Source organism: Glandiceps talaboti, chromosome 15 (assembly GCF_964340395.1).
Source record: "Glandiceps talaboti chromosome 15, keGlaTala1.1, whole genome shotgun sequence".
In the NCBI taxonomy this organism is placed as follows: Eukaryota; Metazoa; Hemichordata; class Enteropneusta; family Spengelidae; genus Glandiceps; species Glandiceps talaboti.
In genome coordinates, this window is record NC_135563.1 from 20434282 (window position 1) to 20447721 (window position 13440).

Below are 13440 nucleotides of genomic sequence, written 5' to 3' on the forward strand. Positions count from 1 at the left end.
TGTCAATGCGAAATTGCCCTCGCTCTTCATCAAAATGAGACCATCTATATCAACATGCAATTTGTTGGCGATGCAAGCTTCTTCAGGGGATTGGAAGTCCGCAATTTTAATTTTGTATCAGATATTTGTGATTAGCTTTCAGCCGGTGATACTTACCAATGTGACTATTATATTGTCTTGGTTCTACTGTATGAAGTCATCACCACAAAGACCGGAGCATGTCGTCTATATGTCTAAAGTACAAATTGAATAATCGTGGTGATCTTCCAATTTCTGTGATCTTTGCAGCATCACTTTGGATTAGTTGTATCTCTATTATGTTGACAAGTCTGTCTACATCGACTGTCAGACCACACAATTACTACTTATCGCTTTTATCATGAAATGTACTAGTACCTCGAGATGCAAACAGTCATGTCGTTCACTGATAACTACTATTACCCAATACTAGACGTAATTCTAACAATCTTGACTCAATTTCCGAGTCTTTCTGGTGAACTTCAAGTGAATATCATGTGAATAATACATCATGTCAAATAAAGTGAAATACTCCTCGAAATTACGATTTTAATTGGAAAATTGCGCAAGATTTAAAAGGGGTCATAGATTATCACGCTCTGTTGAGCAGAATTTCACAGCGCCTACACAAATCGGTATTAAAATACTGTGAACAAATAAATGTGTGGTCTTGCAATTGCGCCGCTTTTCTACCACATGGCACGGTGTCCACCTCATGTTGACAGTTTCATATTTTTCATTTTTTTTCGAGTTCACGAAATCGTTTGAACTCCGGTTGTATTTTGAAGAACTTTCAGTACCCAAGTATCTGAGTAATCGTTTCGTTGGATTGTCGATGCATTTGATAATGAAACCATGTAAATAGTAATTTTTTTATTCTGTACGATTTCCCCATAATCCACACCTTACAAATCCTATTTCAGACTAAGTGTATTGGATTGCCTTCTTTCTGGAAACAACAATCCTACAATGATTTGGACACAAAATTCCAACGCTGTAATAATTTGGACACATATTTTAGCAATAATTCAACAATGTAGACACATAAATAATTGTTTTTATCTATTCTCCTAAATTTTATTTCATCTTGGAAAATAAAATAGCTGTAAAAATCTGTACAAAGCAAATGAAATTTAAATGAAATTAAAATACATTTATATTTAGTACCATTGTCATCGCTAAATGGTATAACGTTACTGTGTATGAAGACCGAACGGTTCCAATATAAATATTTGTTCAGACATCATCATACCACGTTGGGTTAAACTCTCACACATTGTAGAAAGTTAATTCAGACACCTTTGTCAATTTCAACACATAACGACGAATATTATATGTAACACATTTGATTGTACATTTCACTTTGCAATCAACACATTCACTTTTTTATATTATAACATTTAAACAGGCATTATACGAATAGGACTTTTACAATGCTACTTTTATGGGCTGTTCTTGCAACTGGACTCTTTCCCCCACCCCCTTTCTCTTGATCCCCTTCTCATCTTTAAATATAATAAGCTTAGATGGGTTATAAAAATAAAGTTTAAATATGAATCGAGCGTTCTATAGAGCACTGGTTATTATCAAAGTCTAGTATGGCTTAGTTGTGTCATCATACAATGGAATGGACATTGTTACATATACTGGAGTTCAACTCAATGACAACCACAACTTTTGGCTTCCATGTCATCGAATTCTTTCAACACTACGTTGTTGTAATCGTCTAGGTACAATACGTGGATGCTTTCGAACTCGTTGGGAACACAACACGGTTTGGGAATCCTCTTGCCTTTATGAGAAAAGTCCCTGGTGTGTAAGATAGCCTGAACCGTGGCATGGTTTGTAGCGTTGAAATGGGGATCCAGTGGGAACGGGCAGTGTCCATCACAAAAATTAGCATAGTAACCTGCAAAGATCGATTTGAAAGAAAACATTGTTTATTAGAGTAACAAATAAATAATAGGTGTGGGTGAAATAATATACAATGACGCAGATGTATACACATGCATAGACAGACAGACAGACAGACAGACAGACAGACAGACAGACAGACAGACAGACAGACAAAGGAAAAGTGGCAGTCATTAATCATCACCTTAGTTTCCTTCATAACAAAGATCCAATGATTATCAACATTTCATACCATAGCATCTGTCTGCTTGCCTGTCTATCTATCTATCTGTCTGTCTGTCTGTCTGTCTGTCTGTCTGTCTGTCTATCTATCTATCTATCTATCTATCTATCTATCTATCTATATGTCTGTATGTATGTATGTATGTATGTATGTATGTATGTATGTATGTATGTATGTACCACCCTCTCCCTGTTCAATTTCCGAAGGTGCAATTATTCAAGAATCAAAACTTACCATTTGGAGCGATTATCCAGTCACTCCAACCCACTTTCTGAAAGTCCACGTAGAATTCATATAATTGACATTTCTTAGCTTTTCCTTTATTGCTTCTTCTGTTAACTGATGATGATCGTTTTTGTCTCCTTCTGCCTTCTCTGTGAATTTCTATATCCTGCACCCCCGTATCTTCACTTCCGTGTAGTCCCATGTACACAGGCGTTATTATATCGTTGTGTTTTATGGCAGTGTCGTTGAGGTATAAAATCAAAAGCGGAGTCCTTTCACGACGTTTACTTGGATTTTTTAATACTTTAAGTTCATACTCCTCACTTTCTTCGTCAAATTCAAACTCAACAGTTGTGTTCTCAAAGGAAGCCGCTCCGAGGCCCAAGAACGGACTGACCTCGTTCTCAAGCCTATGATTGCCCATGACGTCTCCATGGTGAGGGAGAAAACTTTGAGTGACGTCAAATACGAGCCACCCTTTATTATTTGACTTAATCGTTCTCTTCTCTATAAATCTCATTTCTCGACCCAAGTCTGATTCTATCACTCTATACAGATTTACATCCGTCGATTCCCAACTCGTAATATCGGCTCCATCTTTCTTTTTATAAATATGTAGCTCGGCTGTCAGAATTGTCTCTCTTGGCAGCAATCCATGTAAATCGAACACAAAACCATTTTCCTGGCCTCTCCCTGTAAAACATCGTACAAAAGCAATCAATTAGGTGAGAACCACTCAAGAACATATCGAGTGAAGTGATGTGTAACGTATCTTCCTACTTACTGACAGGCTAGAAGTAGAAACGGGTGATTCACAGACAAACTTTAACGTTATCAGGTTAAACGTCAAAAAGTACAAAATCAATGGATTAATGTGACAGACAGTTGAAAAGTTTGATTTCACTGCAATACTACTAATAAAGCTTTACATTCTCAAGTCATGCGCAAATGATACAACACGATGTTCTGTTAATCTAAGGAACGTGACACTATTCCAATACAAGAAATCTGTACGTGTTTCTAACTGATCTATTTCATTCCATAAATTTGTTTAGTTGTTTGTATAGTACCTTTATCTGTACAGAGTTTTAAAATAAGTACACCCTGTAAAAGTAGGCACTGTGATAATATTGAGAATCGGTAACAACAATTATTACATTGAGATTCACCATGCTGCGATTGCACTTTGTGGTGAACCGTTGATAAAGACTATCAGACAACATCACGTGTGAACCAATGGTTGTCATTGCAAGTATAGTATACCACAATATGGATACTTAGTTCATATAGTTTTACATGAGACAGGAGACAGGGAACTAGACTTAAATCACATGATATATTAAATTCAACATTACAAAGTTGTATTTGATTAAAACTTTAATAAATGGATGACCAACGTGATGAAGGGACACGTGTCAGATCGATTGTTCCTTTTTTAAAATAGGAATATCATGAAAATCGCCACGTTAAATACAAAGCCTTGATTTTAAAGAGTTGTATACGATACTTTTCATTTTCTTGTTAAACTATTCTCAGCTGACGTCAATTGGACCACACAAGAAAGTAGAGGATCTAGTTCGACTTTTGACCGGATTTAATGTATTTTGTTTTATATCTGACGTCAGTAGTAGGTAGGACCAGAAAAGACATAAACACATCTCCATATTCTATTGCATAGTACACATTTAGGAATAATGTACCACGTGACCAATTTCGCTTAAAATTAAAGTTCTAAACATCTCCCCAAACTTTGCCATATGAAAGATTATTCTTGGTCTTTGAAATAATAAAAGAAATATGGAGGTTCGTGGTCTTATTTTCAAGGAACTCGTCAATTTCCCGTGATGGTATTCGGCGGCCATATTGGATTCTAAAATGGCAAAGTAACAACAGAAGTTTAAAACTTTGTATTTCCGATGCACATACTACATTTTAGTGGTATTTAACTAAAATGATGTCAATCTGCAACTATTAGTTTACATCTCAAATTGTACGAATACAAAGTAATATCTAATTTAAGTGGTGGTGGTGGTGGTGGTGGTGGTGGTGGTGGTGGTGGTGGTGGTGGTTATAAATTTCATTAGAACAATTTGTATGTAAATCTCTTCTCAGTTTTTAATTAAACTACATCTCAGATCGGTACATTGCAGGTCATATGAAAATCACCAATCACTTAATTATTCTTCCCCCAAAGTTTTGTTCGTTGTCAAAATTGCAAAGATTAACTTTTAGTGTGGGTAAAAGATGTTATATCGGTTTGTCATCCCACTTTTCTCTATGTTACTATATCATAACATTTTTAAAGCGTGTATTTTATTTTGAACAAATGGATACAACATTTTCAAATCCTAGATACGGTAAAAAAATAATCTATTTTTTCATTGACTATAGTACATATTGATATTCTACATTCGTGCACATGGATAGTGTTGTGTTTTTAAAATATCATTTTTATCTCGTCAAATTTGATTTGAACAAAACTCACAGACTAGATGTGGCGATTTAGTTGCTTCGATTATTTTCTCTACTTGAATATTATCAATTCTTTTTTAATTTTAATTTGAGATCAATTCACCGTTGAAGGTAATCGGTACAAAAGTAGAGAAGCGACAAAAGTTACACGAGGAAGGTACGACCTTCCATTTACACAAAACAAACTAATTAATTTCGAACAGAAAAGTAGTGGCTAAATGTCCCGGATATGTTAGGCGCTATTATATTGAAACTTAAGAAAATAGAACAACTACTGTTTTCTAGCTATTCCCACACTTTTTAATATAACTAATCCACTGTCTTAAAGTCTGTCCTTCATTCGACAACTTTCTGTAGCTTTAATGAGGAAACTTGTATACATGCATATCGCATATATCGTATCGTGAGCCACTTCAACTCTACAGGATTTGAATCATCGAATTTATGTATTTGTATACAAGGTCATTGGATTTTATTCCCCAATATTTTTTTCTTTATTTAGCAAAGGGGAATGCGAGTAACCTAGGGGGCCTTGTCACTTCGAGTCGAAGACGAGAGATGATAAAATCCTTTAATAGGTCAGAACTTTTCCCGCTGAATGAAGACAAATTTTGGAGAATAATATACATGGATTTTGGAGAATAACATACATTCGCAACCATAATTCATGAAGATTTGGGGAAAAGTAATGGCGACTTTTGAAAGTTTGACCAATCCCACCTACAATCATACTTCGAACACTACACAGTGCGGATATCGCAGAGGTAGAGGCGCGTGATGACACGGAATAACCAAGGTATAAACCCCATAGTTTTTGTTCCAGCCCGTTTAACTTGAGTTACGTATGGTATAATATGTAGTCAAGCCGTGGTTTTACGAAAGAGTAGATTTCTTATAACATGTTGGGTGTAAAAGTTAAACTAAGGAGGCGTCTTTCAATGGTGTATTTTAATGTCGACATCCGACCAAATGTCTCTTTGTGTTTACGATTGCCATCGTCAAAGATATTGGTACTAGTGAATAAGTTTATGTCATAATCAACCGGGAAAGAAGATAAAATGTTTGACAAGGATTATAATTATCGAGAATAAAGAGAACAATTGTCGATGACGTGAACGGCATGTAATTGATTGTTGTCTAGAATATCAACATAACAAAATAGTGAAGTGTTATCAAGCAATAATTGCAATCCAGTTCTGTTCATAATATCATATGAAATATTAATAACATGACAAATGTGTCACCTTAAATTTTGACATTCAACAACACAATTCACGCTCACGTACAGACACATCAACACCAGACCATGATTTGTGTAAAGTTTGAATGAGTTTAAGCATGTTAAATGGCAAAAGATGCGGCTGTACACACACATCGTCACAGACCAATATTCGACTACATCCTCCAACCCCGATTACCCCCCCCCCCCCACCTTACAATATCAACCCCATTCTAACCTACGTAATTTAGGAATAAATGAATCACAAATTCACAAATAAACCAATTCAGGAAGAAATTGCTGGATGATATATAACAACTACAAGTATTAGACCTTTAACGAATGCCATTGAGAAAAACGCGCTTTTACATGTAATACGTACATACCCAACCTCACGCGGTCGCCCCATACACAACACAGTCACGGTTATGCCCACTATAGAGTACACTGAAACCTGCTATACCTGTCCCGATAACAGCTAAAATAACACAGCACTACACTACTACACCGAAACAATTCAAGGCTCTGTCTGAAACGAAAACAACAACATGGCCCCACCTCTATCCTAACACCTATTTCCATGTGAAAGGGTAGGCACAAAATATTGTCCCAAATAGTATACCCAAACACTTAGTTATACAATCGGGTTTTTTTTACAGAAATAAACTTAAAACTACGCCGGGGTGTTATTCCTTTTAAGTTCGATACCAGTTAAAGTGACAGCAAATCCATCTTTAAGACGTCTTTTGAAAAAAAAAAAGATTTTTGACGTGCATTGGGACGTAAAGATGTTGTTTTTATATTTCCGTAAGTATTTGTATTAGCCGATCTCTGCACACCTTATCAAAATAATTAATTTGTTTTTTAAGTGAAGGCATGTCGGTCCCTAACCGTCGAAATTATGAACAGTTGAAAATAATGCTTAGTCTTTGCTGCTAAAATAAACGTTGTTATTAGCAAATGTTGAAAAGTTTAAAGTGATGCCGTTCTGTGTGTCTTTCTTCAAGTTTTAAGATGGCAATTGTTGAAAACAGCGGGTTCTGTGTGAAGATTTAGAGGATATTTTTGTCAGATTTTATTCCGAATTAGGAAAAACAATAACATGTATTGTTACTGTTATAGTTTCTTAATATACGATGGAAGTCTTTTATACGTCTAGTATCATCGAATGTTGACCAATACAAGTTTGCAAATGGATTTCGAAGAAATCTGAAGAAAGGGTTCACTAAGAGCAAACTTTTTTTGAGGTGTCTAAAAATAGTAGATTAGGGTAGGGAACTGTTTGACGTTGACATAATGCATGCAAATTAGCCAAAATGTGGGTGTGTTTGATGCAAAAGATACACAATCTATATAGAGGTATAAATAGGTTGCTGACCGACAACTAACTTATACATCATTTAGCGGGGATGCACGAACTCAATAACACAAAGGGGAGCAACTTTGCACTTTGGGTCGGCCCATTACCGTCTTTACGGAAGAATGGAAAGAATTAATAATGTAGAACTAACAATCAATAAAATATGGGGACCCAAAATTTGAGTAAACAAACGAGTGTGAGAATCGTGGAAAAAACACAAACATCAGAAAGACTCTAAATGTAGACCAAATTTGGGAAGCAAATATGAGTAACATAACCTCTATGTATGCAATTATTCTGTTCATTTTCTACCATTGGTATCTCAACGTTCATTCCTGTTTACGTCGTATCGTCGAAAATTTTATATTTTAAATTTTAAAAGAAGTGGAAATCTTGGACTTCTTCCCCAAAACTATAGTGTATCATCACGCATTTCGTTACATGAACACCAGGTATTCGTGTAGCTGTGGATATTTGATGCAAATGCGATAGACAAATTACAAAACGTGATCGTCAATGAAAAACGAGTTTGTTATATCAGTTGTCCAAACGAAGCTGATCGTAAATTAAAGTTTTTACAACTTTGTCTGTTGGGGTCAAAACTCGTTTACCAAACATAAACGTGTGATGGTTATAAATGAGATCACAGACCGTAGACCGACTACGAGTCGATGAATACCTTCTCGTTTCGTTGTCTCTCCGACTTGCAGAAAGGACTTTTTGTTATACATGAGAAAAGGCTGGGAAGTGCATCGACAAAACACGTGCTCCCAAAGGGCCAAGATGTCATTGCACGGGCCTAGTGATAGTTTTGATAAGTCTGCAAAGAGTCCTTTATCTTTTCGCCAAAATCGTTATGCAAGACGACCTTCGCTTTTTTTTTCTTATAGATAAGGATTGTACATGGTATAAACCCTTCCACCGGAACAGAAACACGAGACGAACGTTTGTCTATTTTGGGACGTCTTCGCGGGAGTCGCTAACCGTATGGACGCAAAAACAAATATTTACTTCTATCAAATATTTCCGACAAGTGTTACACTTTCCTGGCTGAGTGCTCATCAAATGTAGTAGGGCTATAAGTAGAGGTGTCAGCTTTACGGAAACAATGCCACGGCAGACGTCCAAGAGAAGAATATACATACATTAAGGTGTATTCTGTACTATTTGAAAAAGCTCACTTTCACAACTCGAGACGGAGAATCATTGAATGCATCGAAATACGAGTCTCTCTTTCCCCGAGGGAAGACCACCCTCGTGAGTGTTTCGATCTTGAAAATCTTTAAATACCTTCAGGGGTTTATGCAAAATGTTGAAATGTTGCATAAGATACTTAAAGGATAACATACGTATTTATCGAGATGACATGTCAAGATATTCAATGAACTTCTTTGCAATGTCAATTGGCTTGACCCTTAACCTTTGCCATGCAATTTCGAATTCTTATTTTCAATTTTAGTCAACGTTCTAAGTTCTGATTAGCATACAGATTTACCCATAAATTGTCAAACCATCAACCCTGAACAGAAATAAAGATGACAGAACGCAATACTCAAATTGCAATTTGTCGGATTTCAAATCTGATGAGATACAACATTTCTACATAATAGTATTACTATACATTAACCACTGTCTATTCAATCCTTCGAGAAAACCCGTCTTAATGTCTTTAGTGGCATATTTTTTCTTTGAAAGGCTAGCTTAAGTAAACTTGTGTATATTTCTTCAGTACTACACAGTGATTTGTTGAGTGTGTTACGGTGGTGCCACGAATGGTCTTTAGCCAACAGCATTATTCCTATTTTACGTCTCGGCGTTGCAGACGTCGACAGTTGACTAATGATACTCAAATAGAAATCAGCCATGGTTTGTCCTTGTGGGCAACCGTAACGTTATTAAATGTGTTAATCTTCAATCACAAGAAAGAAGGGAGATTTTAGCAAAGACAAATTAATCTGGATTTAACTTGTAAGAAATAAGATTTGTGTTGGCGTGTTTGCTTTGACAAGACAAGACAAAACCAGCTGACACAGTGTCCTCCTATTCGCTACAACTGATCTAAATTTGGGACAAAAATCGCCTTACGTTACGTTATCTCGAGCAGGAATTATTGACAGTGGATCGGGAACACGCGTAAACATAAACCCAAATGAGCGGAAAGGGAAAGTTCTCCTACGCATTCGTACACCTGTATAAATAGCCACACAAAATAGGGATGATGTCATCAGATTGTCTGAAGTGGAATTCATATATGTAAAAGAGAACTAACAAGTGATGGCGACGTTGTCACGGCAACAAGAGGTAAAGAAGAATCGGATATCGGATATTCCTTGATTTTACTATATTTAGAAATTGACCGATGTTTGAGATCGTCATAGCGTTTGAGATTGGTGGGAGTCTCTCTTCATATATTTACAGTAAAGAAAATATGTATATTAGAATATTTTCTGTCTTGCCATCATCAACAATACAGATGAATTTAAATGCAATATACACATGTAAACAAATACGCTAATGGCAAATAAGTAAATGAACGTAAACAATTCGTGGTGGTGTTTAACGTGGACTACAAATGTAAAACAAATAAATGAAATTTACATTTTGGGATGACACTAAATATAACACAAGTAAACCAAATAATCGGTCTAAATAGAGTCAGAATTTAAATGGTAAACGTTTGGACAAACAAAAACATGTAAACATATAGCTTAAACTGGCATTGACCTCCTGAAAATACAAGCAGCCTGGCTCAAGGGTATATCAATATTTGGATAGCGTTCTCAACATCTGATTTCCAAGCAGAAGAGATCTAGATATTACTACTACACTGGCTCTCTTCCAATGTCATCCCATTTGCCATAACATTTTCTGGCATTCCAAGGATTTCGGTTTCCTGTGTATGGTCTCTGGGGATATGGACAAGTATGATTAATAATACTAATCTATCAGTAGCGGTGAGTCAGTCAGCTTCCATAACCCAACGACACATTTACATTTCAAATATTTTCGTTCTCGGATGATGAAGCCGCAGCGCTCAAGATGTAAAATTTCCATACGTTTTTAGTGGCGTGTCATTGACTTGAAAGTCATACTGTGAAAATGTGGCACTAAAGGAAGAAACCGTGACTTTAATTACGTCTCGGCGATCAAGATCGATGTCGGAGACGAGTTTTAAGGAGAAAGGTGTCAAACGTATTTCATTGCACCAAAAATATACAGTTACCCGGATATACAGAGATCGTATTGACCTACGCAAAGCAAACAACTGAGAACTTGCAAGTGACGTCTGCGTGATGGGAAATAGATACATGATAATGCGTAGAATAGAATACACTGTTACAACGATGTATTTCCGATAATTATCTCATTATTTACAGTACAAATATTCAAATACAATGCTTAGTAAATTTACATGTATTTGGCTCGCCAACGCAAACTCAATCGCGTTATATACCTCGACTTCTGCTTAGCCCATTATCGAATGAGGCCACATTGAAGACATAAGTAAAATAATTAGCAAGGTTATTTCGACGGTGCGTAAGTGAAAAGACAAACAAAGCGCTCCGAACCAGTCACCCTAACCACGACTGGGCTATCGCATTACGTTCCCGCAGCTTTTACAGTCTGACTCAAGCATAATATTTTTCTATTGAATTGGACCATAAAATGAGTTTGGTGCAACCAGGCTATCGGATTCACACATAATGACAAAATAATCAGACAAATATAAACACGGGCGGAGCACCGTGTTTTTCACTTCGATTAGGATGAAAACGTTTCCTTTCTCGTGCTTAGAAAAAAAAACACGTCACAGATGTCTAGAACATCTTGGTGTGAAATGAACATTGCAAGAGCAACGGTAACCAGAGATTTCAATGGAATGAACACCATTCAAGATGCCACGGTAAAGAATTTTTATGGAAAAATACGCGTGGTGGATGTATCATGTTTATGCAGCCACATGCTTGTCACCCCCTAGGCCATATCCTGTGTCGTTATTATTTTTATTTTGCATCCCAAACGTCCTTCGGCTGCCACTATTCATCTTGGTCGTCGACAGCTAATACGCCGATGACCGTTTTCGGAGTTGAAAGCTGGATGATAATTGATGGAGAACATAAAGACATGCGATCTAAAAGTTGCAAAAGCAACATTTTCGAAATAACTCAATGTCTCTGCGTCTCCATGCATGAAATGTTTGAGCCCACCCATGCAAGCTGTGGGTTTTAGTCATCATGAAAAATGGTGCTGTTTTACCCTAAGACATAATTCGACCGTGCACTCCCTCCGAATATCCTTACATTCAAGTTCATGTACATGTACATGTTTAAGGACCTGAACATGCGACGAGATTAGGGTTACAAGTTGATGTCGAAATATATAACAAATGTGACACTTTTCTTGAGATGTGAGTTTATCCAACTAGTGCTACTGCTTGGTTGGTTTTCTCTCGTCTCTTTCTACGTTTCCGATTCGATGAGACAAAAGTAGCACTTAAGATATGCACTCCAAAGAACAGTAATTCTCTCCCATATAGTTAAGTACATACTTAATGAGGCATATTTTTGTAATGCTATTATCCCAAACCCTTGCTATACTAGTCGAAGAAATTGGCGAGTGTTCGTTCCTCGTGTGTCTCCGACACACAACTGCTGAAGCATTGCAACGCAGGCTACTGGAACGACAAATGTATATGACGGCCTTGGTAAGAGAAAGTAATGAATATGTATACATGTCGGCCAGCAGTTGAATCATGGCGCTTACAGACAATGGTCAAATCACACCAAGAGACATAGTCGTAAAGTAGTACATAATAAATATACGGCGAAGAGACAGTCTTTCGAAGGAAGAGAATTGCTCGTCTCGTGCGACAAACATACCGGTATAGACACTGTCTATCGCAACAGGGAGCCACTTGACCCTACTTAACTACAAACTCTTGTCACTATTATTGTGTGTGAAGAAGCCAAACAACTTCAGCAATTATCAGTGAATTGTCGATTCAATACTACAGTACTGTATTAGACTAGGCTATATGTCTATCGATAGCTTGCACTGGCGTAAACTCTTAACGTCGATCAAATTGTCAGTGTGTATGAATTTGTCTTAGGAATGATGTTAACGAGAGCTATACATGAAGTCTGCCATTCGATCTATAAAACTTGAGACGTGGTCGTGTTTTCATTTACTTCATCAAAGGTTACATAGAGTTGGACGTGTGTGACACACAAAAGAGTGCCTCCTTCCAGCACGATGATTGATCAACCTTTAACACACAACCAAATGTTAGGTTTCTGTAAACATCTTTAGGGCGTATCAAAGGGACAAAATAAACAGGGATGCCAAGGGATTCTCTCATCGGTGTGAGCAGACTAGACAAAATCACTTTAGCGGAACAACTCACACCGTAATACCGCAGGCTACCTATCTAGTCTGAATGTTAATAGTCGCCTGTATTTACCATTTTAAAGATATTTGTAAAAAGAAAAAGAAAGAAATTTGGGTTATGTCTTACTCACCCGTATCTAAGAAACTCCTCACGGTATTGGCTTTTCGGCCTGTTTTTGTTTCATGTTGACTTTTCTCTTTCCCAGCAAGGTTCTGATAAAGTTCGAGCATGAACGGAGGTGTTTCAAACTGTTTTCGACTATGCCTTGGTACTTCTCTCAACCCGAACACATCGAGCAGTTTGGTCTCTAACACATCCCCTCTGCGCTCTCTCTTTTTCATGCTGTGTAGTTCTCCAAAGTTAGTGGCCGAACCTTTGCGATGTTTCCAAGATTTCGTTTTGACTGGAACGCCCAGAATGGTGGACAATAAAAAGAGTAAGAGCAATCCAAAAATAATGCCCAAATTCAGATTCATGGCGGAAGAACTCTTTCTTTCACTCGGGGTTACTAAGTAACTTAAGAATTCACGTTACGTCGACACTACACAAGAACCAGTAGTTTCTGTAAGGTGTGGTGACTGTTACGCTGTGTAACTTCAGGTGCCCGGTGTTTAGGTCGG

The 13440-nt window shown here is 37.0% G+C and overlaps 1 protein-coding gene across 1 annotated transcript; it reads right to left on the bottom strand.

Annotated features, from left to right (window-relative positions):
- Window positions 1-1126: 1126 nt before the first annotated feature.
- LOC144446759 (bone morphogenetic protein 2-like) lies at window positions 1127-13296 on the bottom strand. The gene is made up of 4 exons (XM_078136587.1): window positions 12951-13296; window positions 2801-3073; window positions 2390-2752; window positions 1127-1927 (listed from the first exon to the last, which is right to left on the bottom strand). The coding sequence occupies exons 1-4, from the start codon at window positions 13294-13296 to the stop codon at window positions 1677-1679; spliced, it is 1233 nt and encodes a 410-aa protein (XP_077992713.1). The 3' UTR covers window positions 1127-1676.
- Window positions 13297-13440: the final 144 nt, after the last annotated feature.

What these genes read in the sequence shown, in the direction of transcription:
- LOC144446759 (XM_078136587.1), bottom strand. Translation starts at nt 13,296, where the DNA reads ATGAATCTGAATTTGGGCATTATTTTTGGATTGCTCTTACTCTTTTTA. An exon ending in GAGGAGTTTCTTAGATACGG is followed by an intron (nt 3,074 to 12,950) that starts GTGAGTAAGACA and finishes GATGTTTTACAG; the next exon opens with GGAGAGGCCAGGAAAATGGT. An exon ending in CTGGATAATCGCTCCAAATG is followed by an intron (nt 1,928 to 2,389) that starts GTAAGTTTTGAT and finishes CGATCTTTGCAG; the next exon opens with GTTACTATGCTAATTTTTGT.